Genomic DNA, 24,372 nt, shown 5'->3' on the forward strand with positions numbered 1-24,372 from the left:
TTCCAAATTCTTTTGCTTCTTCTTTTATTTTTATTCCTTTCTTATATCTTAGGCAAGAATCATTGGTATAGAATAAGAAGTGTAATCAGTCCAGAAAAATAGAGTATTAATCAAAGCCAAGGTTTGAAGGTAAGTACAGGAACAGTAGCTTATAATGGAAAGAAGTAGCTAGACAAGTAGAAGAAAGTCACAGAAATATATTGTCCCTGAAGATAAAAGATGAGAGAGTTTGTCCCTGGGGGTCATGGCCAAATACTGCCAAATTAGGAACTCAGAGCTATGTGATTATCACAAATAAACTTGGTAACAGAAGTTTTGGTAAAAATAGCGGGTTTGAATCCAAATTACAGTGGATTAGGAGAAGAATGAAGAGGATATGCAGAAATAGATAGGAGTGTTGACAACTCATTTAATAATTTGAATTTAGATGAGGGCATTAGCTGGAAGAGAATATGAGATTTATTTTTAACATTTTAACTAAAACTTTACAAAGTAATTTAATTTATGACAGAACTGATTTCCCAAAGACAATAGACTTATTAGGTAATGTTGATGGCTTGAGGCCACTGTTAGTTAATTACATATATATATGTATATATATATATACACATATATATATAATATATAATTATGCATATATATACACACACATATATATGTTTATATATACATGATTATGATATTTTTCTCAAGCAGTGTTCACCAGCCATACTTTATGTACAAATAAAGTATATTCATTCATAATTAGGGTTTAGTTCATGGCCCTTGAATGTCCATGGAGGTAGATGGTTGTAATCAAAGTATCTTACATCCAGGTTTTAAGTAAGGAACTTGTTTGTGAGAATCCATAATCAGGGCTTGTAGTTTGTCATGAAGACTTTAAGTATTACTTGATGCTTTCTTCTTTCCTTGATTTCCCTGCTGGGCTCTGAATGAGACTGCAAGCTGTCAGTGTTCGTAGTGAGCCTATAGGTTTATTGGGAAGATTCAATGGAAGTTACTTGATACAATATCTGACGCATAGTATGCACTGAATAAATTCCTTTCTCCATATTCTTTCACTTTTTTTTTTTCCTGGAAAAGATTGTGCACATGGGTTGCTCAGAATTAAAAAAAAAATCTCCCATTTGTTGTCTGCAGAAATACTGTTGGTTATGGAATTTTGCCTTCAAGTAAAGGGATCCCAGAAATCTACATAACACTTCTAAACTTATAACATAATTTTTACCAAATTTACAAATTAAGTTTTCCAATGGGAAACACATGTACTCTTTCCCTGCACTCATATTGTCAACTGTTCTTTGTTCCCTGCAGCAGTTGTCAAATTATAAAATTTAGCCTGGAAGCAAGAAATCACATCTGTGCTGAATGGGACCATGGAGAGAGGCTGGACAGCTGTACATCTGGGGTTTGTTCCCGCAGATCAGTAAAATGTGTGCTATAATTGAATCCAGTAGCTTTTCTGATATTGTTAAATGGAAATCAATAAATAAGCATCTATCAAAATTCTACTGTATGCAATGGGGCTTTGAGTCAATGCTTTCAAAGAAAGAGAATGCTATTTTATCTGCTACTAATCCAAAGTATTCTATCTTTATACTGTAGTGGAGGTCCCAATACCATTACAATTATGTTTATGTAAAGATCACGGGAAAAACAGAAACAATATACGAGTAAGAATATGCTTCTGGGTCTTTATTTTATAAGGATCACAGATTCTCTCAAGGCCTTGAACACTGATGGTGCTGGGATTGAGTGTCCTAGAGCTGTCTTATTGTAAAATTTGTTTAATTTGAGAGAAAGAGAGCACATGCACACGAGCGGGGGGGAGGGACAGAGAGAGAGAGAGAGAGAGAGAGAGAGAGAGAGAGAGTGAGTCCCAAGCAGGCACCACACTCTCAGTGCAGAGCCTGATGCGGGGCTTGAACTCAACAAACCATGAGATCATGCCCTGAGCCAAAGTTGGACATTTAATCGAATGACCCACCTACGGTCCCCCTTGAGCTGTCTTTTAACTCTTTAAAGTTTCAAAACACCTTCATCCCAGTGTGTTCCTGGAGAATCCAATAAATTTTTTCCACATTTTATGACTAATATTAGCAAGATATTAAGGAGAAAGATATGGAATCAGAATGATATATGGAAAGTTATGAATATTTGAAAGTTATGATTATTGAAGAGCATATTTGAATTATTGACTCAAATTAATCTTTAATTGTTACAGTGTGTGAAGTTGAAAACTTAGGAATCTTCTTATACATATTCCAATTTACTCATTCTATCCTTTCTTTTCACCGCCCTTGAATCGCAACCAAAAGAATGAGTTAGCAACTCTCTGGCTTCTCTGTAAGTAAATTCTTTAAAAGCTTTCTGTTTGTGAAAGAAAGCATTAAAATTATTAGTGTGTAGTAATGAAATTAAAGCATGCTTAAGATTAGTTTGAGTTAATTTCAATTATAATCATTATAATCTGTTATTTGGTTGGACAGTTAACTTATTTTTACTTATTAAAAAGTTCTTACAGTAGTGAGTCTTTTTTCTCCCTATATTAACTTTAGGAATTTGTAATAGACTATATACTCATTGACCCCTGAAGAGTTATTTCTCCTGGAGAATCAGCCTTCTTAATTACTGATGAGAATACCAACCAATATGCCCATCTTCATTGTAATTATATAATGGCTGAGGGAAATGACCTTGAAGACTGTCTTTCAGTCTAATAGTGTAGCTTTATTTTAAAATATAAATAATAGAATAAAAACATTTTCCATAAAATTTCTGATATCTAATTAATGTCTCCCGGAGTAACTGTGGTATCAAACATTCCCTCTAATTATATTCATTAGTGGCTTCTCCCAGACAAGTTTTAATTAAGTTGTACAATGAAGATCAATACTCATTGTGTATTCATTGCAATTTACAACAAGCATATATACTGTTCAGAACAATTTAATTACTGTAATTGTTGCACAGAAGATACTTAGTGACTGTGCTCCATTACTGCCAATCTCCCCTTTTAATAAATTCGGTAATGAAATTGGGTAATGAAGTTCTGAAAATTCACATTTATGTATATTCTATGTCTAAACTTCTGTTTTTTATGTAACTAGCTTAAGTAGTGGGGGAAATGGAGGCATTAATAATATCAGTGTCATAGTGTTTTTTCATGCATGCCATCATAAATGTTGGGAAATTATTAGAGGATAAATAAGAACACTTGTAATAACAGTTATATTAGTTATGTGAAGAATAATTTAAGGGTGTTGGGTAATAAGAACAATCTATTTCCCCTTAAATAAGACTTCAATTTTTTTTACTCTTATTTCCTTAGTTTTAATTTATAAGGAACGCATCCAAATGTGCTAACTTCTATTAATGAATATCATGTTACTGCTGTACTACTGGTCAAAAAATGTGAAAGTAGAGATTTTCTGGTAGCATCATAGGTGTATACCAGGGTTTCTTAACTTTGGCACTAGTGAAATTTAAGCCACATAATTACTTACTGGGGAGTGGGGAAAGTTTTGCTGTGCATTAAGAAATGCTTAGCTGCATACCTGGTTTCTTCCCATGAAAAGCCAGTAGCAAATATTCCTCCCACCCTCCAGTTATGACAATCAGGAATGTCTCCAGATATTATTGGATGCCCATGTTGAGAATCACTGGTGTATGTTGATTCAGACACACCCTCCTGATCTGCCCACTGACCAAATGATTCATTAATAAGACAAACAGCTATTCAGCTGTTCTGAGTGCAAGCTAGGTTCAGAGGCATGAGTCAAACGTGGTATTCCTTTAAGGCAACAGTACAATTCCGTATATTCAGTGTTTTGGAGCTAATAATTGGGTGCTAATAGAAGATTCAGTAATAATAGCTTACCTAGGTTTAGGAAAGAGGACTAGGATGGCTTCTGGGAGAAAACAGTTCCTGAAATATGTGTTATTGGACAAATGAAGAGCTTAGAAATTCAAATGGCGGAAAGGGCATCTGCGACAGCTAAAACAGCATGTGTAAAACTTGGGAGATTTTGTAGAGAGCTAACATTCTGTATCTCTACATTTATATAATCTCTACATCTCTCTCTATATATATCTATATTTCTATCTTCATGTAAATATCTCTATCTACCTATCTAGCTATAATTTTAATTATTTTTCCTGAGGCATCAAATTCCAATTTCCTCTGAATTATATGAACAAAATTATGATATATCAACCTGCAAGTAATTGCCTGAAACATCTAATTTTACCCTTTTTTCAATTTCCAATTTTGTAATCATATGTATAAGTATCTTCTTAACATTGTGAATTTTATGAAAACATCTGTTTCAAAAAGAAAAAACAGTTTTAGACAGTAGTAGGAAGTGACATATGTGTCTATTTATCTGAAGAAAAAGTTTTGACAAAGTCTTCATAAGAAAGATAATGTGCATTCCTATGATGGGTATTCTCATGTGTTTGGTAATGTATTCCAATGTTGAAAGCACCTAATACATTGTATTAACAGCCTACCTAGTATTTTGAATTTATTCATTTAATTTCACACACATATACCTTTTAAGCCAAAAAAAAAAAAAAAAAAGAATAGTAATTCAGGTTAAAGTTAATTCAAGCGAAAGGAACTAAATTTTAGAAAGACATCTGGAAATGTGTTGTTAATAATGAATATTTGAAGATCCACATGTTATTAAGAGGTCTACAAGGAATGCTGTGTTTCTCCTGGCAGGCTAGTTAGGAATTCCTAGAATTCCTATTCACATCAGTTTGCCACCACAGGATTAAGTTCAGTTTGACTGCCATCGTAGTAGAAGGCCTTTAGCTTGCTGATTTGCTCTACTTTATCAGGTCTACACAGATACACTGCTGCTCAATATCAAAGGTGAATCAAATGAATCATAAGGATGAATAAACATAATGATTTAGGTTCTGTACTCCCCTGGTATTTAGTCATGTCTAGACATAGCCCTAGTGTCCCAGAAAAACTAAAATGAGGACAAGGACATTTAAGTTTAATGTAGCTTTATTCCCATGGAGACTAGAAAAGCCAACAATAGAATAAAAAGAGTATGGATGTAACTAAAAAATTAGATTTAGTGGGATGGCTGGTGTATTTGCAAGGTCAGTGGGTAATGGAACAGTTTTGGTTTGTTTATTGTCTTTACTGTTTGAAACAATAGTTTTTCAGCTAGGCCAATTTCTTCTAAAAAAGAATAATCCAACAAATTGTTTTATTATTCTCTAAAGCCACTATATATGTGTAGCCTAAAGATGATAGACATTCTATAGGCATGGATTTTTAAAGAGCTCAGAACCTAATGAGGGAAATAGACAAGTTTATTAAATACATACACATCATAAAAGGTTTTCATATATATGTGGTATTGAGTGTATATCTGTGTTTTCTAGAACTTTAAAACTTTGGATTTATCTTTATATTACTACTATTATTAGAGACTATTAAATTAGCATATAAGATATACATGTTTGCAAATGTTATATGAAATAAATCAATGGATAATAAGGCTTAAATGCACATAATTTCTACAGTACCTAATTTTTTAAATTTAACTTATGATCCTAATGTCCTTGATTGTAATAATTTTACCTTAAATTTTCTTATAGGAGTATTGTAACACATTTTCCAACCTATCAACTATTACTACTTTACTACTCCAGCTTTATACTACAGATAGAATCTTCTTTTTAGAATTGGTGGCATTTCAACATAGTGGTTCTTGAATGTAGTTTAAAGAAGCTTTAGTACCTCCAACTAGGATTAACCCAGTTGTTTTCCTTTTGGGTCCATATGCCATGCTCATTCAAAGTGGTTTAGCTGCATGTTGGGCCACATAGATCATTTGGGTTAGGCATAATAGGCTGAAAAGATAATGATCTGTGATCCAGGTCTGAAGCAGTTTGACTGTTCAGTATCCATAATTAAGTTTAATTTAGGGGGAGAGAAGAATAGGCAAACCTGTTGAAATATAAACACTGTGTGTGTATGTGGATGAGTGTGGGTGCACGTGTATGTACATACTCTTTCGTGGCTTCCTTTTGGAATGATGATATTGAAACTAATTTGACAATAAATTTCATATAATTAAAAAAAAGACTTTTATTCTTGGAGTTCCCCAAAATTTAGGAAATCCAGCCATAATTGAGGTCTGCATTTCAAAAATGTAGTTGATAGTTCTATAAGAAGCACATTTTAGACTATGGTTATTTGTAAGTAGCTGATATTTTGGGGAATGCAGTGGACAGTTAGCTATAGCAACAACTCTGAAAGCTACTATAATTTTCTTGGATTGGTTAAAGGTGTGTAGATTTATTTCTTAATTTAATTTGCAATTTGGATTACAGATTTCAGTTAATATCACGAAAAAATCTTACAAGCTTGGGAATAGCTTATTTTTATTTAATGTAAATTATTTGTTAATTGCTTTATAACATTAAAATACAGTATGTTTAGTCACAAAGTTATGGCAGCTTAATCCCCGAATTTAGAGCCATTAAAGAAGTGGCTTGGTCTTTATACGGTTTTCTGTGGACCTTCATTTTTTTCTTTTTCTTATTACCAGTTCTTTTCCTTTATCCTTGTTTGACAAAAAAGAGCACGTAGAGTAATGACTTGTTTATATTTTCTGTAATTGTTTTCCAAATGTTTATTCAAAATCACTTATTCTCTTGCATTCAAATAATGTTTTCACTGAATTATCACTCTTGTATTCATCATAATGAATACTTAATCTAACTCCATTTATGTAAGAAATATGCACTCTTAATAACACTATGAAAATAGTGATGCTTTTTTATACATTTGACTCAGTTTTGTATTCTTTTTCTTTCAGTGAATTTATTGGATTCACGTACTGTCATGGGGGACTTGGGATGGATTGCTTTTCCAAAAAATGGGGTAAGCCTTTATAAAATTTTCCCTACAACTTAAACTACCTGAGTAGACATCTTGTTAAATGTCATACACAAAAATTCACTGGAGATATTTTGATTTGCTATTATCCTGGTTATATTGAATAGGAAATAAAAGTTAACATATCAATTACCAGTGTTGATCAAATGCACTTTATATTGTATTTCATTCGCTATATTAGGGAATAAAAATATTGTAAGAAATTCCTTTAAATTTTACAAAGATTAAAAGTGCCTCAGACTGTCAAGTCTGTCATCAGTCACAGGTTTTCTTTCAATTCTTGAATTTTTTTTCAGTGAAAGCTTTCAGAAAAGGTGCTTCATTGGAAGATTTTTATAACCAGAAGTTGTTTTTATTAGTAATTTATTTTACTGGTGTACATTAGAAATAAAATGTTTTGGGTAAAAATTAGGTAAGCCATTTTTAAAACAATATGCTTGTTCGTGTATTTATACTAACAATCTTTTTTTAAACAATCTTTTTTTTTTTTTTTTTTTTTTTTTTTTTATTTATTTTTGGGACAGAGAGAGAGACAGAGCATGAACGGGGGAGGGGCAGAGAGAGAGGGAGACACAGAATCGGAAACAGGCTCCAGGCTCCGAGCCATCAGCCCAGAGCCTGACGCGGGGCTCGAACTCACGGACCGCGAGATCGTGACCTGGCTGAAGTCGGACGCTCAACCGACTGCGCCACCCAGGCGCCCCTATACTAACAATCTTAATGCATAGATTATATGAAAAAGTATTGAATTATCTTCTGCTCAATTAAAAATACATCTTTATTATCAGATAGAAAATGAATGTGTAACATATTGTGACATAAAATCATATTTTGCAGAAAATATTAACTGTATTAATTGACTATTACATTAAAAACAATTTAGATTTTGAGAGATTTTTATTATCTAATAACTTAAACATTTAACTATTCCATAATTTTCAAACTAAAACTGTCCAGATTCAGTATACAGTCATTTTGTAGCAAACACAAATAATATATTTCAATACTGAATTTTGAGAAAATAATTTAAACAATTTGGATACTTAAAACTGTATAGTATAGTGTATATATGTAATTAATTTAGAATATTATTCACACTAATAATAGTTCATGTGACTTAAAGGTTAATTTAAGTTTAATTAAGTAATCGAATATTACCATAACCCAAATAGCTAAAACTTGATTTTTTTTAAATTTTTTTTTAATGTTTATTTATTTTTGAGACTGAGAGAGACAGAGCACGAATGGGGGAGGGGCAGAGAGAGAGGGAGACACAGAATCCGAAGCAAGCTCCAGGCTCTGAGCCATCAGCCCAGAGCCCGACACGGGGCTCGAACTCACAGACCGTGAGATCGTGACCTGAGCTGAAGTCGGACCCTCAACCGACTGAGCCACCCAGGCGCACCTAAAACTTGATTTTTTTTTTAACTTGATGAGAAAATCAGGTATGTTATTCAGCCCTTTACACAGAGAGTTATTATGGAGGTAAAACAAGTAGTATTAATTGTTTGAAATCATAATCATTTGTATGCTAACATCTTAATCTCAGTGTGGTTTCTCTTCTTTCATTAAGATGATACTTCTGGGGTGCCTGGGTGGTACAGTCAGCTGAGCATCCAACTTTTGATTTAGGTTCAGGTCATGATCTCACAGTTTATGAATTCCATCCCCCGCATTGGGCTCTGCACTGACAGTGCAAGTCTGCTTGGGATTCTCTCTCTCCTTCTCTCTGTCCCTCCCTTGCTTGCACTCTCTCTCCAAAAATAAATAAATAAACATTAAAATATATTAACAATTAAAAAAGCATAGTATTTTTGCTTGTTAAAAATTATGGCTGCATTTAGAGATATACTATAAATAAAGTCGTATTAGCAGATTGTTAAGATATTAGGACGTAAATATAAGTTAAAAAGAAAAAGAATAGTAACACCCAGATACAGCCAGTACCAAGTAGTGGTATATATTCTTAGTCTGTATCTCTTTTATCTTTCTTATGTTCTTCCTTCTTCTTTTCTGTTTTCTTCCTCCCACCTCTCATCTAGAATTATTTTCTTTCTTTCATCTATGGTCACCCCTATACAAGTAGATGGCTGGATGAAAACCTATAGGTATATTTTGTACTCTGCATTTTTTCACATACCAAAAATGATTTATTGCATAAATATTTTAAATTGAGAAGGTAGCTGATAGGTGGGGTTGAAGTTATTTTTTTAACAGCCTGAGAAAATATGTCATATTCCCTTTGAATGTAGTTTTGTGTGTGTCCTCTTTCTGTTCAGAAGTTACTCAGAAAAGGTTTGGCAAACTGCATCTTTAAGGATAAATCTGATTTGTAGTTGCTTTTGCAGCTAAAAATTGGGGGGAAATTATTCAATTTTGTACATGAATTTTGTATAAAATACTACTGTATCCTTTATAAAAACATAGTCCTTTTATATTCAGAATGAGCTCTTTCCAGTCATTCTGACTACTTTGTGCTTTCTTTTTCTTTCCATTATCATTATTATAGTGTTGATTTTGCTGTTTTTTCCTAAAGTTTGTTTATTTTGATAGCACACACATGGAAGTGGGGGAGGGGCGGAGAGAGAGGGAGAGAGAGAATCCAAGCAGGTTCTGAACTGTCAGCTGGATCCAGGGGCTCAATCTCACCACTCATGAGATCATGACCTGAGTGGAAACCAAGAGTCTGATGCTTAACCGACTGCCCATCCAGGCGCTCTGGCTGTTCCATTTATGATTAGATAAGCAACACAATTCTAGGTGAAATATAGATCATCCAAGCAATGTCATCAAAAACTGTGGAGTAAGGGCCTCTACAAATATTCTCCTCCGTAAAAGCTGTGAGATAACTGGCAAACATTGTCAGAATCTATTTTCCAGGACTCTGGAAATTAACTGGTCTTGGAGCAATACAGGAAACATCTATTCAAGAAAAATGACTGCAACTTGTTAGAACTGCACTAGCTTTAAGATTTAAGATTGTTTTAAAGATTGAATTAAGTTAATTTTTTTTTTTATTATTTGGAACTTGATATTTCTTTTTTTTTCTTTTAATGGCTTTAGCATTTTGATGTGCCTTATGTCCTTTCCTTCCTCTCTAGCTGTGAAGTAGCATTGAAAAACCAAAAACCTGCTGTCAAGGTAAAAAGCAGCAGGCTAGCAGGCACTAGAGTGCAGAGTGGGACCAGAAATTCTTCAAAGACTCGATCCTGGGGAATTGTCATTATTTGATCTGATAGCTTCCTGGAAGACTGCTCTTATACGGCTGTCTTGATTTGATCTAACTTAGAGCTCCACCATTCTGAAAGCCTTTATGATACTAAGTAAATAAGAATATTCTTTTTTTTTTTTCAGAACATTTTCCTGAACTTCAGACCTTAGGAATGAATATTTTATCTATTTACCCCAAATCTGCACCTAAGAACTGGGCAAGTATTAGGAGAAATTAAAGTCATGCACATGTTCCATACGCTTGTTAGAAGCAATCATTTCTGGGGCACCTGGATCCAGCTTTGGTTCAGGTCATGATCTCACAGTTCCTGAGTTAGCTCCTGAGTTCGAGCCTCACGTCAGGCTCTGTGCTGACAGCTCAGACTCTGGAGCCTGCTTCAGATTCTGTGTCTCTCTCTCTGCCCCTTCCCAGCTCATGCTCTGTCTCTGTCTCTCAGAAATGAATAAATGTTAAAAAAAAATTAAAAAAAAAAGAAACAATCATTGCTCCCGTGACACTTCTGAATTTTTTTTTTTTTTATATTTATTTATTTTTGAAAGACAGAAAGAGACAGAACACATGTTGGGGAGGGGCAGAGACAGAAGGAGACACAGAGTCCGAAGCAGGCCTCAGGCTCTGGGCTGTCAGCACAGAGCCCGACGCGGGGCTCGGGCCCACAAGCCATGAGATCACAACCTGAGCCAAAGTCGGAAGCTTACCCGACTAAGCCCCCAGGCGCCCGGCTCCCATGACACTTCTTTGCTTGTCAGCTCCTGGGATACTTCTAGGGATCTCATATTTACTACTCTACAGTGTTTCTACAAGTTGGCTCAGGTCCTGACATATAAGAGAAGTTCAATAAACATGTATTGGAAGGATAACTTAGTTTATTGTTTTTAAATTTATAAAATGGAGCATAAGTTACTGCGATATAGTTTTGCATAAAGATTTAAAATTAGAACTGAAAGTAGAATTTTGCACAGTGATGGCTCTCAGTAAATATTTTTCCTTTGACCTTCTATTGCATTTCTAGTTTTCTCATACCAAGATATCTAAAAGGTTTTTGTTTGTTTTTCCATATAAATATATCCACTTGAATTCATTGCCAGCACTTAAAGATTGGGAGATTTCATATGAAATCTGAATGTCCAGCTTCTCTGTTTAGCTTCTCTGTTTAGCTGGAAGTTTCAGAATGCTGGAACTAGCAGCTTTCTATGACCTCAATAGCTCAAATCTGAGTAAAGGCTGCTGTTTTGTGACTGTACGAAAATTATCTTATTTGAATCAATTTCCATCTCATACTCTTTACTCATTTAAGTACTCAGTCTGTAATGTTAGCACTATTTATTTTATTTTATTTTATTTTATTTTATTTTATTTTATTTCATTTTATATGTTTTATTTTATTTTATTTTTTTAGTTTATTTAATTATTTTGTGGCACCTGAGTGGTTCAGCTGGTTAGGTGTCCAGATCTTGGTTTTGGCTCAGGTCATGATCTCACAGTTCATGAGTTTGAGCCCCGCGTCAGGCCCTGTGCTGACAGTGTGGAGCCTGGTTAGGATTCTCTCTCTCTCTCTCTGTCTCTTTCTCTGCCTTTCCCATGCTCACACACTCTCTCTCTCTCTCAAAATAAATACTTTTTTTTATTTTGAGAGACAGTGAGAGTGAGCGTGGGGAGCTGGAGTGGAGCAGAAAGAGAGGGAGACAGAATCCTAAGCAGGCTCTGCACTGTCAGCACTGAGTCCTACCTAGGGCCCTATATGATGAGATCGTGACCTGAGCTGAAATCGAGTAGGATGCTTAATGGACTGAGCCACTCAGACACCCTGGCACTATTTTAGAGTGTACAATCATCAGGATTTTCTTTTATTTCATATATTTTTTTAAAAAAATCTATGATTATTACATGCTGAGATAGTTTCTTAATAGATTTTGAGTACTTTACCTTAATCAAGACACATCATTTGAATTTGGGCTTCAGCATGTGCCCAAATTTAGCCACAGTATATGAGAGAGACTGTGTGTGTGTGTGTGTGTGTGTGTGTGTGCGCGCGCGCATGCATGCACTTGTATCATGCACACATACCTCATGGTAGTTAATTGAATTTTCCTTCGATTTTTTATTCTGGACATACCTAGAAATACTATGCTGTAGCAAGGTTTGCTTTTATGCAAACACAAATTTTCTTCATTCATTCATTCATTCATTCATTTACTCAACAGAAATGTATTGGGCACTTACTATGTGTCAGTGACTCTTGTAGGCCCTGGGGGTAGAGCACTGAAGAAAACATAAGTCCCTGAAGTCTTGGATCTTGAGGCAACATTATTATTTATAGAATGAGTAACCAAAGCGTGAGACCAATGAGGTACATGAAATAATTTCTAGTCTTATCTTTTCTTTCTGTAGTGTGCAAAAGTGGCAGAGAGGTGACAGTATTTGCTCAAGGTCACTCTGATAGTTTGTACTGCACTGGGAAGACCACCTGTATTGCCTTTGGCACATGTGGTATCATATCACTGTTTCTAATTGTCTTCCCATGAAAAAGTACTTTTGCATGTACATAAATTCATTTAATACTAACAATGGCGATGCAAGAATGATACTTAGTATTCTTCTTGTAGATAAGGAAAATGAGGCTCAGTAAGGGTAAGTGAATTGCCCAAGGTTAAGCAGCTGGTAAGAGACTAAATCTATTTCAAGCCCAGGTATTCCACGAGACTGATTATTTTAAACCAGAGGCGAAGTCTTCCAAACAGTTAGGTCTCCAGAGATATGACTAGGTTCTGGATGGTTCCCAGATTTCTAGTTTATATAAAAGAGGAATTGATGCTGAAGAGAAAATTCACCTTAAACATTTTTAAATGGGCCAGAGTGGGTTGCATTCTGTTCATTGCCAGGTCATAAGTATTTGACAAAATGTATAGCACATAGGTGCTCAAAAGTATAAGTTGCATTTGTTATATTATGTGTGTATATATATACATAATTATACATACATATATATATATATATGTATGTATAATTATACAAACAGGTAGTTAAAAAGATGAATTAACTTAACTTCTAGCTATACTTGTAATTCACTAGTGGTTTTGAGGCTTCTGTGAACCTTAGCTTTCCTAAATGTTAGGTAGGAACGTTATCTGTCTTGCAGTGTTGTTTTTAAGATAAAATAATGTATTTTGATGCACCACTTGATTCGTAAACTATCAAAACAATAGAGAGATGCTGGCTGAATTAAAAGCTGCTTCTCCATTGCTATTTTCAAATATAGCCAGAAAGCAACATTTTGGTAGTTAAATGCAATAACCACTCACCTATCACTTTGGCATTTGACTTTATCGGATGAAGTCAGTAGACTTTAAGAATTTTCGTACCTTGAGATGCCTGGGTGGCTCAGTCGGTTAAGCGTCTGGCTTTGGCTCAGGTCATTATCTCCAAGTTCATGGGTTAAAGCCCCACATGGGGGCTCTCTCTCCCCCAGGCAGAGAGCAGGTTACTGTCTCTCTTTTAGTACAAATATGATTTAATCTGAAATCTTTCTCAAATGAGTAATATAAAAGTTTGAGAACGTCAGCATAAAATAGTTTTTATTAAGGTTCACTCTTTTTTGTTTTACATTCTGTTGGTTTTGACAAATATACAAGGATATGTATGTACCATTACAGTATCATAAGGAATGATTTCACTGCTCTAAATATCCCCTCTGTTCCACTTCTTCATTCCTTGCGCCCATCCTCTCTCTTTCCTTTCTAGTCCCTGGCAAATACTGATCTCTTTACAGTCTCCATTTCCAGAATGCCGTGTAGTTGGAAACAGTATATAGCCTATTCACATTGGCTTCCTTCACTTAGCAAGATGCATTTAAGGTTCCTCCGTGTCTTTTTGTGATTTGATAGTGATATATTATTATCATAAAATGTCCCTCTATTTTTTGATGCCCAATTTAGGAATTTTGGAATTAACACTGTCCCATAATTTTAAGAACTCCATTTCTGCAAATCTTCACTTTCCCAGTAAATGGCACGTATAGTGGAAAATTTCACAACTAGACTTTAGAAAAAGATAAGCAAAACCTTTAAGAACGTAAGTATTTTTCTTTAAAGGTAAAAGTTATGTTGTATATAAATCCCATTCCAATTAAAATTATGAAAGTATTTAGAATAGATGAGCAATCTTCATAGCAATACATTTATCCCAATTTTCTGGTTGAATTATTCGGCTGAAACTCTTTTCTCACTTAAGTTTTTTCTCTCTTTCTCTCTCTCTCTCTCTCTCTTTTTTCTTCTCTTAAATCGTCAGTCTTGTATCCATAGCTTCATCAGCCTATTTATACACACCCTGAAGGTGTATTTTGCTCCCTTCTAATTACATTACATTTATTTTTGTCATATTCTGGAACATTTAATATTGATTAATCTATACAGTGTAGGCATAGCTGTAAACAACATTGTTTCCTGAAAAATTTTAGCAAGTGTTTTCAAGGCTTATACTTATGAGAATAAAATTAATGGTCATGATGTTTGTTTAGAGCAGATTATGCTCTTACTTCTCAGAAATTCCACTGTTGCTCTTTCTTCCCATATATTGTGGTTACAAAAGATCATAAGGTACACCTGCCTCCTTTGCTTTGGTGGAACCTGCCATTTCCCCTCTGAATTCTCTGTACTTCCTGTAGCACACAACTGGCAAGCCATTACATTCCCCTGGGTATCACCTCTGAATTGTCCTGAAGCTCTTCTTTTATTTTTGCTGTCTTTTTTTCAGTCAAGTAAGGTAAACATTATTGTAAAATCCTTTCTTATGCTGATCATAAGGGTTATTAGGATCATTTACAATAATTTACTCATTTGAGAAAGATTTCAGATTAAATCATATTTGTACTAAAAGACAAACAGTAACCTGCTCTCTGCCTGGGGGAGAGAGAACAAAATAGTCTTCCATACAAGACACTTCAAAAACAGGAGTTTGTGGCTTTTGTTGTTTTAGTGTCACTTTGTTCTATTTTCTGATTTCTTTGAGCTAGATAACCCGTGTATTTACTTGTGAAGTTGAAAATGACTCAAATTCAGATGATTCAAATTGGACTGTGAATACATTATTAGTGTTGTATGTGGATTCACTTGAATCAAGAAAAACTTAAACTGGGTTTTCTATTCTGATACACAGATTTTTTTCCAAAAGGATATATGGGGGTTTTGTTGTGTGATTTACCTTTCCAAAAATGAAAAGTGAAGGATGAAGAGAAATATTTGAGCGCTGATAATCTCTTGTATCTTGGTTATGATCACGGTAGATTTTGCCAGAATTTTATTTTGGCTTTGCTTTCCACTGAAGGAGAGGAAAGATAATGACAAGCATTGAGGCCCACACTGAGCATGGAGAGGCTAATAAAGATTAACGTAATGCTGAAGTGGGTAAAAAAGAACACATTAGTGGATATAGAAAAGCACTTTATTTGGACAGTGATAGAAAATAATTCTAAAGGGAATGGATATTATACTATATAATGCAAATGCCAGTATAATGAAGAACAATCCTGTTCCAAAGTAGCTTTGTATTCATTATTTTTTAGAAAACAAAAAGAACACCCAACCCGTATGGTAATTAAGATAAATAATTTAAGGAATTCAAGATAGTCATTAAGCATACACTGAAGTTTAGAAGAAGCACAATTTTGCATTTAGATTTCCCACATGGAAACTTAGCAATTATGAAGAAAGTTCTTTAAAATGTCCAGCTCTGCCTTGGCATATGAGACAAATGTATTTAGTCTTTGATATGTGCAATTAAATTGAATGAATTAGCAATAGTCACAGTATATTCCTGCAAAGTGAGTTTGAGACATGCATGTATTATTTATTTATTTGGTATTACGTTGTTTATGTGTTCAAAGTAACTATAAAATATTGCAAATATTTTCTTTTTTCGAGGCTCTCAAAACACTTTCCCACATTATAAGGATACTCACAAATATAAACTGGAAAATGACCTTTATCCACAAAATCCTTTTGCTAATCCTCCTTAACCTACCTGCAATCGGCTAGCTAAAGGCTTCATCCTTCAGACTGCAGTTTAAGTCCCACTTCCTCAGCAAAGTATGGCTCTAGGACTTAATTATTTTCCTCCCTTTTGGCAAATTGTGCTGTGAAATCCTTCTTCTTCCCTCCATCTCAACCTCTATCTCTTTTTTCCTCCAGATTGCAATATGTACAGGTATGTTATCCATATGCAACACTTTGTCTAGCTTTCTATCCAAACACTTAATTCTTCCCACTTGTTCCTTTTTCAGTGACTTTTTCCATCAGTCTGTATAACAAGCAGGGAGCATAAATGTGAACAGTTTCAGATCATTTCTAAAGAGTCATATGCAAGTTACTGTCACCTTGCCTGTGATGTGAGACACCTGGGCACACACTTGCATCAAACAGTCATTTCCCGATATAGTTTCCACCTGTTTCATACCGGGTCCTCATATTTCCCTTTCCTCGTTATGCATATGAGGATTTCTAGGTTTCTGTCTAGATTTTCTTTGTCAAATAATGTGGTCCATGTAAAATCTGGGCCTAAAATCCTTTTCCTTCTGAAAAGAAAAAAATGTCTGCTCTCATTGGTATTTGTACCAGTTTCCATATGTGAATATGATGATTTTTTTATTTCCATCTTCCCATTCATTAATGAAGGTGTTAAATAAAACTGGGCCTTGCAGAGGTCCCCAGGGTCCAAACACTAGGTACTTTTCTGAGTAATTTGATTGCTGTTTATCATAATCTTTTTTTTTTTCCCTAACCATTCTTCAGCTGTTTTCAATTCATGTGACAGTGCTCCCATGCAAGTCAATTTGAATTAATTTTGCAAGCAAAATGCTTTATGGTTCTGAGTACATAATCTCCCTCTCCCACAGAGAAAAAATATACTGTAATCATCCAGCATTCCTGTTGATTATTTCCATTAAAGGCAGCAGGGGGAGAGAGAATGCTCAAGACTCCTCTCTGTGTTTGAAGTTTTTGAGGCTTTTGCTATTCATTGCCTTATTCTTTCCCCGCCCCCTCTCTTTTTTCTTTAATACTATTCATTACGGGCACTAATGCAGAAAGTGATGGTCCAGACTGCTCAGCCTGGGATCTCTGTCCTCCAGAGCATAGCCGCTGCTATCTTTGTGATCTAATAATATCCCACCACACTTTTGCCCGAATGAACTCATTTCTCTCTACTTAACTCCTTGAAGAATTTATATAAATTTCTACCTCTAGCCTATTGCACAGACATATATACAACTCTAGGGTCTCCTCTCCCTGGGGCTCAATCCAAATTACTAATTTCATGTAAATATTGGCTCCCTTAGAAGCAGTGTGGTTAACATGGAGACTTTGAAAACAGCTAATCTAGATTACAAATCTGGCTCCACCCCTTATTACTTAATGTGTAGCAAATTGGTTCATCTCAGTATCTCTACTTCATCTATAAATTATGTATAAGACTACCTACTGCACAATGTTCTTATAAGGATTAGAATGGGATAACATTGCGATGTTTAGCACACTGCCTGGCCTTTATTAAATGGTGTGTGCGATTGCTATTACTTTTTATCTTGGCTTCTGTTCTTGGGTTTGGTTCTTATTTTTATTTTTCCCAGGAGGTACTTAGTGACTGATACACTTATAATGTTTTCATGTCTTGACCATTGTCTTACTAAATATATTTGAACTAAATTTTACTTAAAACCTAAAGATGGAAAAATATATTCACTTGTTAAATGAAGCATCAAGATTCTTTGCTAATGAAGACTTAAGAGGTTTTGCCAAAAGTCACCTAGCCATTTACATGGTAGTGCACACATAAAGTTTTCTAAAGCATTTAATTATTTTTCACTGATGAACAATTCACTTTCACTGAACAAAACAGGAACGTGCACTAATAGTAGTAAGATGTGAAAAATTTACAGTGAAGTAAGGAAATGGTTATCAAAAGCAGAATGAATGATCATTTTGTAGATTGGTGGGTGCTGTGGTCTGAATGTCTTACTCACCAAAAACCGTATGTTGACATCCTAGTGCCCTAGTGTGGTGGCTTGAGGAGGTAGGACCTGTGGGATGTGCTTAAGTCATGAGTGGAGCTCTCATGAATAGGATTCAGGCTCTAATAAAAGGGATGCCAGACAGCTAGCCAGCCTCCTTCTGGAATGTGAGGACACAGTGAGAAGTCTGAGACCTGTAACCAGTCCCTCAGCCAACCATCATGCCACCCTGATCCCAGACGTCAGCCTCCAGAACTGCGAGAAATAAATTTCTACTCCTAAATAACCTTCCCAGTCCATGGCATTTTGTAATAGCGGTTTGAACAGATTAAGACAGTGGTCTTAAAAAAATCTATGAAAGTTTAACCCTCTGAAAATTGAAAACTCTGAAAAAAGATACGCATATCTTAAACCTAGAGCAGGAGTACAATGATGGGCATATACCAAATAAATAGTCTCTGTCTTCAAAAGGACTTAAGTGTTGTTTTGCTTTTTCTCTTAAATAGGATATAGGGAAAATATTTTATTCAAACATTATTAAAATAAAATATTATACTCACAACAATAATTTCCAAGAGGTATTCTAACTTTGTAAATTGTCCAGATAACTAAAGTTGCTTTACCTATTTATTATTCTGTTGATCAATTTTCAAGCAATGTCAACTAGACTTTAGCTAGTTGAAGAGAAAGAACAGAATTTGTGGTTAACTCAGAAAATCCAAGGTCAGTTGAACTCTTGAAATAATGAAACCAATTGACTGGGCAAGCTCTCATGAACAGGGTGGTGGCTTCTCTCTCTCTCTCTCTCTCTCTCTCTCTCTCTCTCTCTCTCATCCCTGCTTCTGGCCTGTTGTTTCCTCATTCTTCTATCTGCACACCAGACTTTTTTGCTTCACTTTGCACATGGTTTTTCCACAATTCCAAATTTCATCTCCTATATTAAAAAGACATAATCATACTGGGAATGTTCCAAATTCCACATAGAAAGATTTTGATGGGTTCCACTTGGTTCAGCTGTCTATCACTTTTGCAAACATCCGTAGCTGGGTTGAGGGAGGAAGATAAAATTGTGGAATATAAGTTTAGATGTAGCTGTTGGTGAACATCTCTGCTATAAGGAGAGTGTTAAAAAGTATCTGGGCTCCATCTCAACTGGTGTCCGTTAGGAATTCTGATGAGGATGCATTTTCCTCAATATAAAGTTGTGTTCTCATAAAATTAATTTAGTTTTAAAATAATCACTAATGTAAAATATCTTATTCTAAAAATTTGCAATGAAATTAGTCATTTCAGTATATAATTTCTATCATGTCTACAAAGCCTAATTTCTACAATACATATGAATTTTACCCAGCATTCAGTAATTTTATTGGAGTGGTCTGTTTGACTTATAGATAATCGTATTTAATTGGTCTATTTGAGTTATTTAAAATCTTGATATAACTTGTTCCACTATTCTTGTATTTTGGGCTTCATTGTACCTGTTGGTTTTATATCTTTTGGTTCTTATCATTCTTTATATTTTAATTTTTAATTGAAGTATAGTTGACATATAGTGTTAAATTAGTTTCATGCGTACAATATCACGATTCAACAATTATATACATTTTGAAAGGCTCAGAGTGTATTATAGTATTATTGACTATATTCCCTGTGCTGTTCTTATCATTCTTTTCTGTGACACAAATATCTCTGTGCTTCCAAGCTACTTTGGCTGTGTATTTCTGTCTACATCTAGGTATTATGAGTAGGCATAAAACCAATAGCATCCTATTAGCTCATTGTTTCCGTAGATCCCAAGAAAATCACCCTTGTGATTGCTGACCTGGTTCTGAAAGTCCCTGTGCTGCATCTAAAGCCAAGTCTCCTGCTTAGAAGCAAGTTACAGATACAAAAATGTAATAACAAAAGAGGAAGGCAATATTTTCCATCGATTAATACTGCTTTCCTTATGTGGGATTTCCTTACATGAGTTTAACACTTCCAAAATGTTTTTATGTTATTATGACCAATTAGTGCCATAGAGCATGGACCTGAACTTATTCAGAAAATACATTCCAATTCGGCTTTATTTCTTAATATTTGATCTGGAACACAGATAATGGAAATAGCATTCATGTGCCTCAAGGATGTCTAACTTAATACTTCATTTATTCCACTCTATGTTATATACATAAAGACAGGACAGATGCCAAAGCTGTTGGAGAAGTTTCATTTCATTCTTTAAAAATTTTTTGTTAATGTTTATTTATTTTGGAGAGAGAGAGAAAGAGAGAGAGAGAGGGAGAGAGAGAGGGAGAGCAGGGAAGGGGCAGAGAGAGAGGGGGACAGAAAATCTGAAGTGAGCTTTGTGCTGACAGCAGAGATCCCAATGCTAGGCTCAAACTCAAGAACCGTGAGATCATGAACTGAGCTGAAGTCCTGATGCTTAACCAATCCACTGGGCCACCCAGGTGCCCCAGAGAAGTTTCATTTTAAACAGAGCTTGTATATTTGGGCATGCATGGGCTTTTAGTGGATTATAACATGCAAATATATTATAATCCAATGAATCATAAGCTCTGGTGAGATTATAAGTTATTCAAATAATCCAAGATTACCAAGTTTGTGCCACAAGTGCTTCCGGTCTGCACAATTAAAAGGCATAATGATGAGTATAATCCTGAGAGATGAAGTCATTTCATTAAACAAGATTCTCTGGTTTACTGTTCATTTTGATGCCAGATTTTTGAAGGTAATTAACCATAATGATAGTATATGGTACTTATATCATGTTATAATTTTGGAATTATTTTACATTCCTAAAATATATAGTTTAAGGTTGTTATGATAAAAAATAGCATATATAATTTCAGTGCTAATATCAGGAAAATTAATGTGGTTCCCAAAAGTGCTACTAGAATATCATTAATCTAGAAGGTGAGAGGTAGCTATCATGTCATCACATATTGATAATGCTTTCTAACTAGCCAGTCATAAGTGATTTTCATAGTTGCATTACTCATTAGTGCACTGAAGTTCATTTCTGACATCTACATATATATTGTATCACTCTTGGAAAGTGGAAATGGTTGTAAAGATACAGTATCATATACTCAATCAGTAAAATATTGAATTGAATATTCTTTTATGCACTCTTTCCACATCCTCAGATGGAAATTTTAGGACAAGCTGTGAAAAATAATGAATGAACCATAGGACTTTATAGTTGGGGTTCTTCATAGTATTAGACATTATGGTCAACATTTCCAATATACTTTAAAGATTGTATTTTAAAAATGAATTCATGTAGTCTGAAACTGAAAACCGTCACCACAAAAACAGCAGCAGTAACAATATAACAAACAATAATGATAACAATTTGTGAGTTGTTCCAAACCTTAATTATCTCAGTTTACTCATGTATTAAAGAATAATTGTTGGTAATTATTAAGATTCTTTTAGTGCCCAAATTTTATGGTTTTATGGTTCTGACTCTTATTTGAAATCTAACAGAATAAGTGATTATAATATGTAAGAAGGATATTAACACTAGAATTAGTTCATAGTTGGAATTTGTGTAAATGTAATGAAGAAATCCATTCTGTGCTTCTGGATGGGGTGGTCAAATCTGAGACCTGAGGTGTGTGAATTTGTTGAAGTTTGATAATTTAGGCCCTGCTCTGTACTGAATGTTTGTGCCACCCCCCATTCATGTATTAAAATCCTAATGTTGGTGGTTTGAGGAAGTGAGGCTTTCAGGAGGTGATTAGCTCTAGAGAGTGGAGCTCTCAGGATGGAAATAGTACTCTTAAAAGAAGAGTCAGGGGAAAGGTTGCTCTCTCTCATTCTCTCTCTCTCATTCTCTCTCTCTTTCTCTGTATGCCTTTCCATCTCTATTCCTTTCTTTCTCTCTCTGCCATATAAGACTATAGCAAGAAGGTGTCCATCTACAAGCCAGGAAGCAGGAGCTCACCAGACACTAAATCTGCTGGGGCCTTGATCTTAGCCTTTCCAGCCTCTAGAACTGTGAGAAATATTTGTTGTTGAAGCCACCTGGTCTATAGTATTTGTTATAGAACCTGAATTAAGACAAGTGTCAATTTCTATTTTTTCTAAAAGAGTAATAAGGTATAATGTGGTCAAACACAGAAAAGGCAACTAGAACATGAGAACATGAGAAATCTCTCTCTCTCTCTCTCTCTCTCTCTCTCTCTAGCTCTTCCCCTCTCTCTCCCTTTCCCCTTCCCCATTCTTTTTCTCTTTCTCTCTGTCTCTTTCTTGCTCAAACTACAAATTTCATAAAGTGAATATATATTTACTAAACAAGACAGACTTTTAGGCAAATAAGGAGGGCTAGAACTCTTGAATTAATGCCCAATATTTCTCAAAGTGAGGTTGTACTAGAGATTGTCTGAAACAGGAAATAAATGTGTTAAGCAAAAGGAGTTCTATACTCAAATAAGTTTGAGAAATATTAAATGGAATTAAACATTTTTTCTCTACCTACTGCATTATACTAAGCCTTTAACATATTAATGGCCATGCATGCTATCCCACATTTGATCAGGAAACATTTCACCCACTGTAACATCTTCATGAAGAATGCTCAGTAGAACACAGTGTAGGAAACATTTTATTCAAATCAGTAACTTGTTCTTTTAAAACCTATTTGAATGCAATGATACATAGAAATAGGAGTAAAGGAATTTGTTTTTGTCCTTTATAATAATGGCATATGGAACAGTGCCTAAAAATCACTTTCCTATACATGGCTGGAAATTTTGTCTAAGGCACCATAATAACAACTTGCTTGTCTGCCACTGAGAAGTATAGCCTCCACCTAGTTGAATGGGCCATATTAGGCTTATTCTACATCCATATTAAAGAGATGCAGGGAGCTAGACATTCAAACTCCCTTGGAGAAGATTTCAGATCTACTTTTTCCAAGGGTCAGTGAAAGAAATTCCCTTTTCATCTACATAAATAAGAAACTAAATAATTCATTTAGCTTGTACTTTAATTAAACATCTATATAATCTCATCTATTGCTTGTTGGTAGGACAGAGAAAGAAACCATGTGAAATCCCACAGAAAGTTATATTGACCTAGTGTCTTATAAAAGTCTATTACATGCAGAAGTGGATTTCCTAGGTAAAACTTTGATTTGAAATTAGATGACCTTGCATATAACCTTGAAATGATGCCATTGAACTTAATTTCTTGATGCAGCTGTAGGTTTATATATTCATCAATTTGTCCAGCAAATATTTATACAACAAGTCATTTGATGTTGTAGAATTACACTAGGCATTCAAGATACAAAGATACAATAAACATTGATTTTTTAAAAAACAAGTGTTAGGACTGGAGATTATATCATTATACAATTGAATACATAAAATGGTTCAAGTCTTGTAAAGGTTTTTAACAGTGAACTTTGGATTCCAAATTGAGATGAATAATATTTAAATATTCTATCAAAATAATGCAGTAGCTAATAGTGATATTTTCTAAGGACTTTGGGGAATATAAGAAGTAATTCTTTTATTTAATCATATGTTGGGCTTCTGCTGCAGTATTTATCAAACCTCAGAAATAAAAAATATTTTTTTTGTCATTGCAGTAAATTAGTGTTTTATTTCTCCACTGCCAGTGACAAATTTAAATATCAAGGACTGTTTTACCTGATCCTCTTTTCAAAATGTAAAATTGTTACTCAAAGTATAACTTAGCTATGTGATATTCCGTTAACATTTATTGAATCACATTCTTTAAATAAATATCAAAATAACTGCTAACAAACCCACAATATACCGGGATCCAGATGCTGGTTGTATCAGCTGGTGATACCAAAATTAGTTTTACTTATTTTTAACTGTAAATTGAATCATTTATTATACTGTGGACCATTTATTATCATGTAGCTGCAACCACAGTGACAAGGAGATTTTTAAATTTAGCTCATTTTTTGCAGTGGCCTCCTTTTGTGAATTAGGTCAGGTAGGTCAATTACTAAATCTTTCTGGAGATGAGAATATTGACTTACCTCATAGGAGAACTAGGAAAGATATTAAGCACCGTTTAAGTGCTTGATATCTTAATATTTCTGAATGTCATAGCTGGCATCATTTGATGACTGGAGAACGTAACAGCTTACTTTCTTTATTATATACTCTATGATTGCATCCGCACATGACACGAGGTGCATTGGTAACATGAAAATCCATC

At 34.6% G+C, this 24,372-nt stretch overlaps 1 protein-coding gene across 3 annotated transcripts in view; it reads left to right on the forward strand.

Annotated features, from left to right (window-relative positions):
- EPHA5 (EPH receptor A5) overlaps positions 1-24,372 on the forward strand; it is a 338,394-nt gene that overhangs the window by 26,611 nt on the left and 287,411 nt on the right. For all 3 annotated transcript variants that reach the window (XM_042984445.1, XM_042984446.1, XM_042984444.1), the window contains exon 2: positions 6,849-6,913. In XM_042984445.1, coding sequence (XP_042840379.1) covers positions 6,849-6,913 — 65 coding nt within the window. The remainder of the gene's footprint in view (positions 1-6,848; positions 6,914-24,372) is intronic.

This window comes from Panthera tigris, chromosome B1 (genome assembly GCF_018350195.1).
Source record: "Panthera tigris isolate Pti1 chromosome B1, P.tigris_Pti1_mat1.1, whole genome shotgun sequence".
NCBI lineage: Eukaryota > Metazoa > Chordata > Mammalia > Carnivora > Felidae > Panthera > Panthera tigris.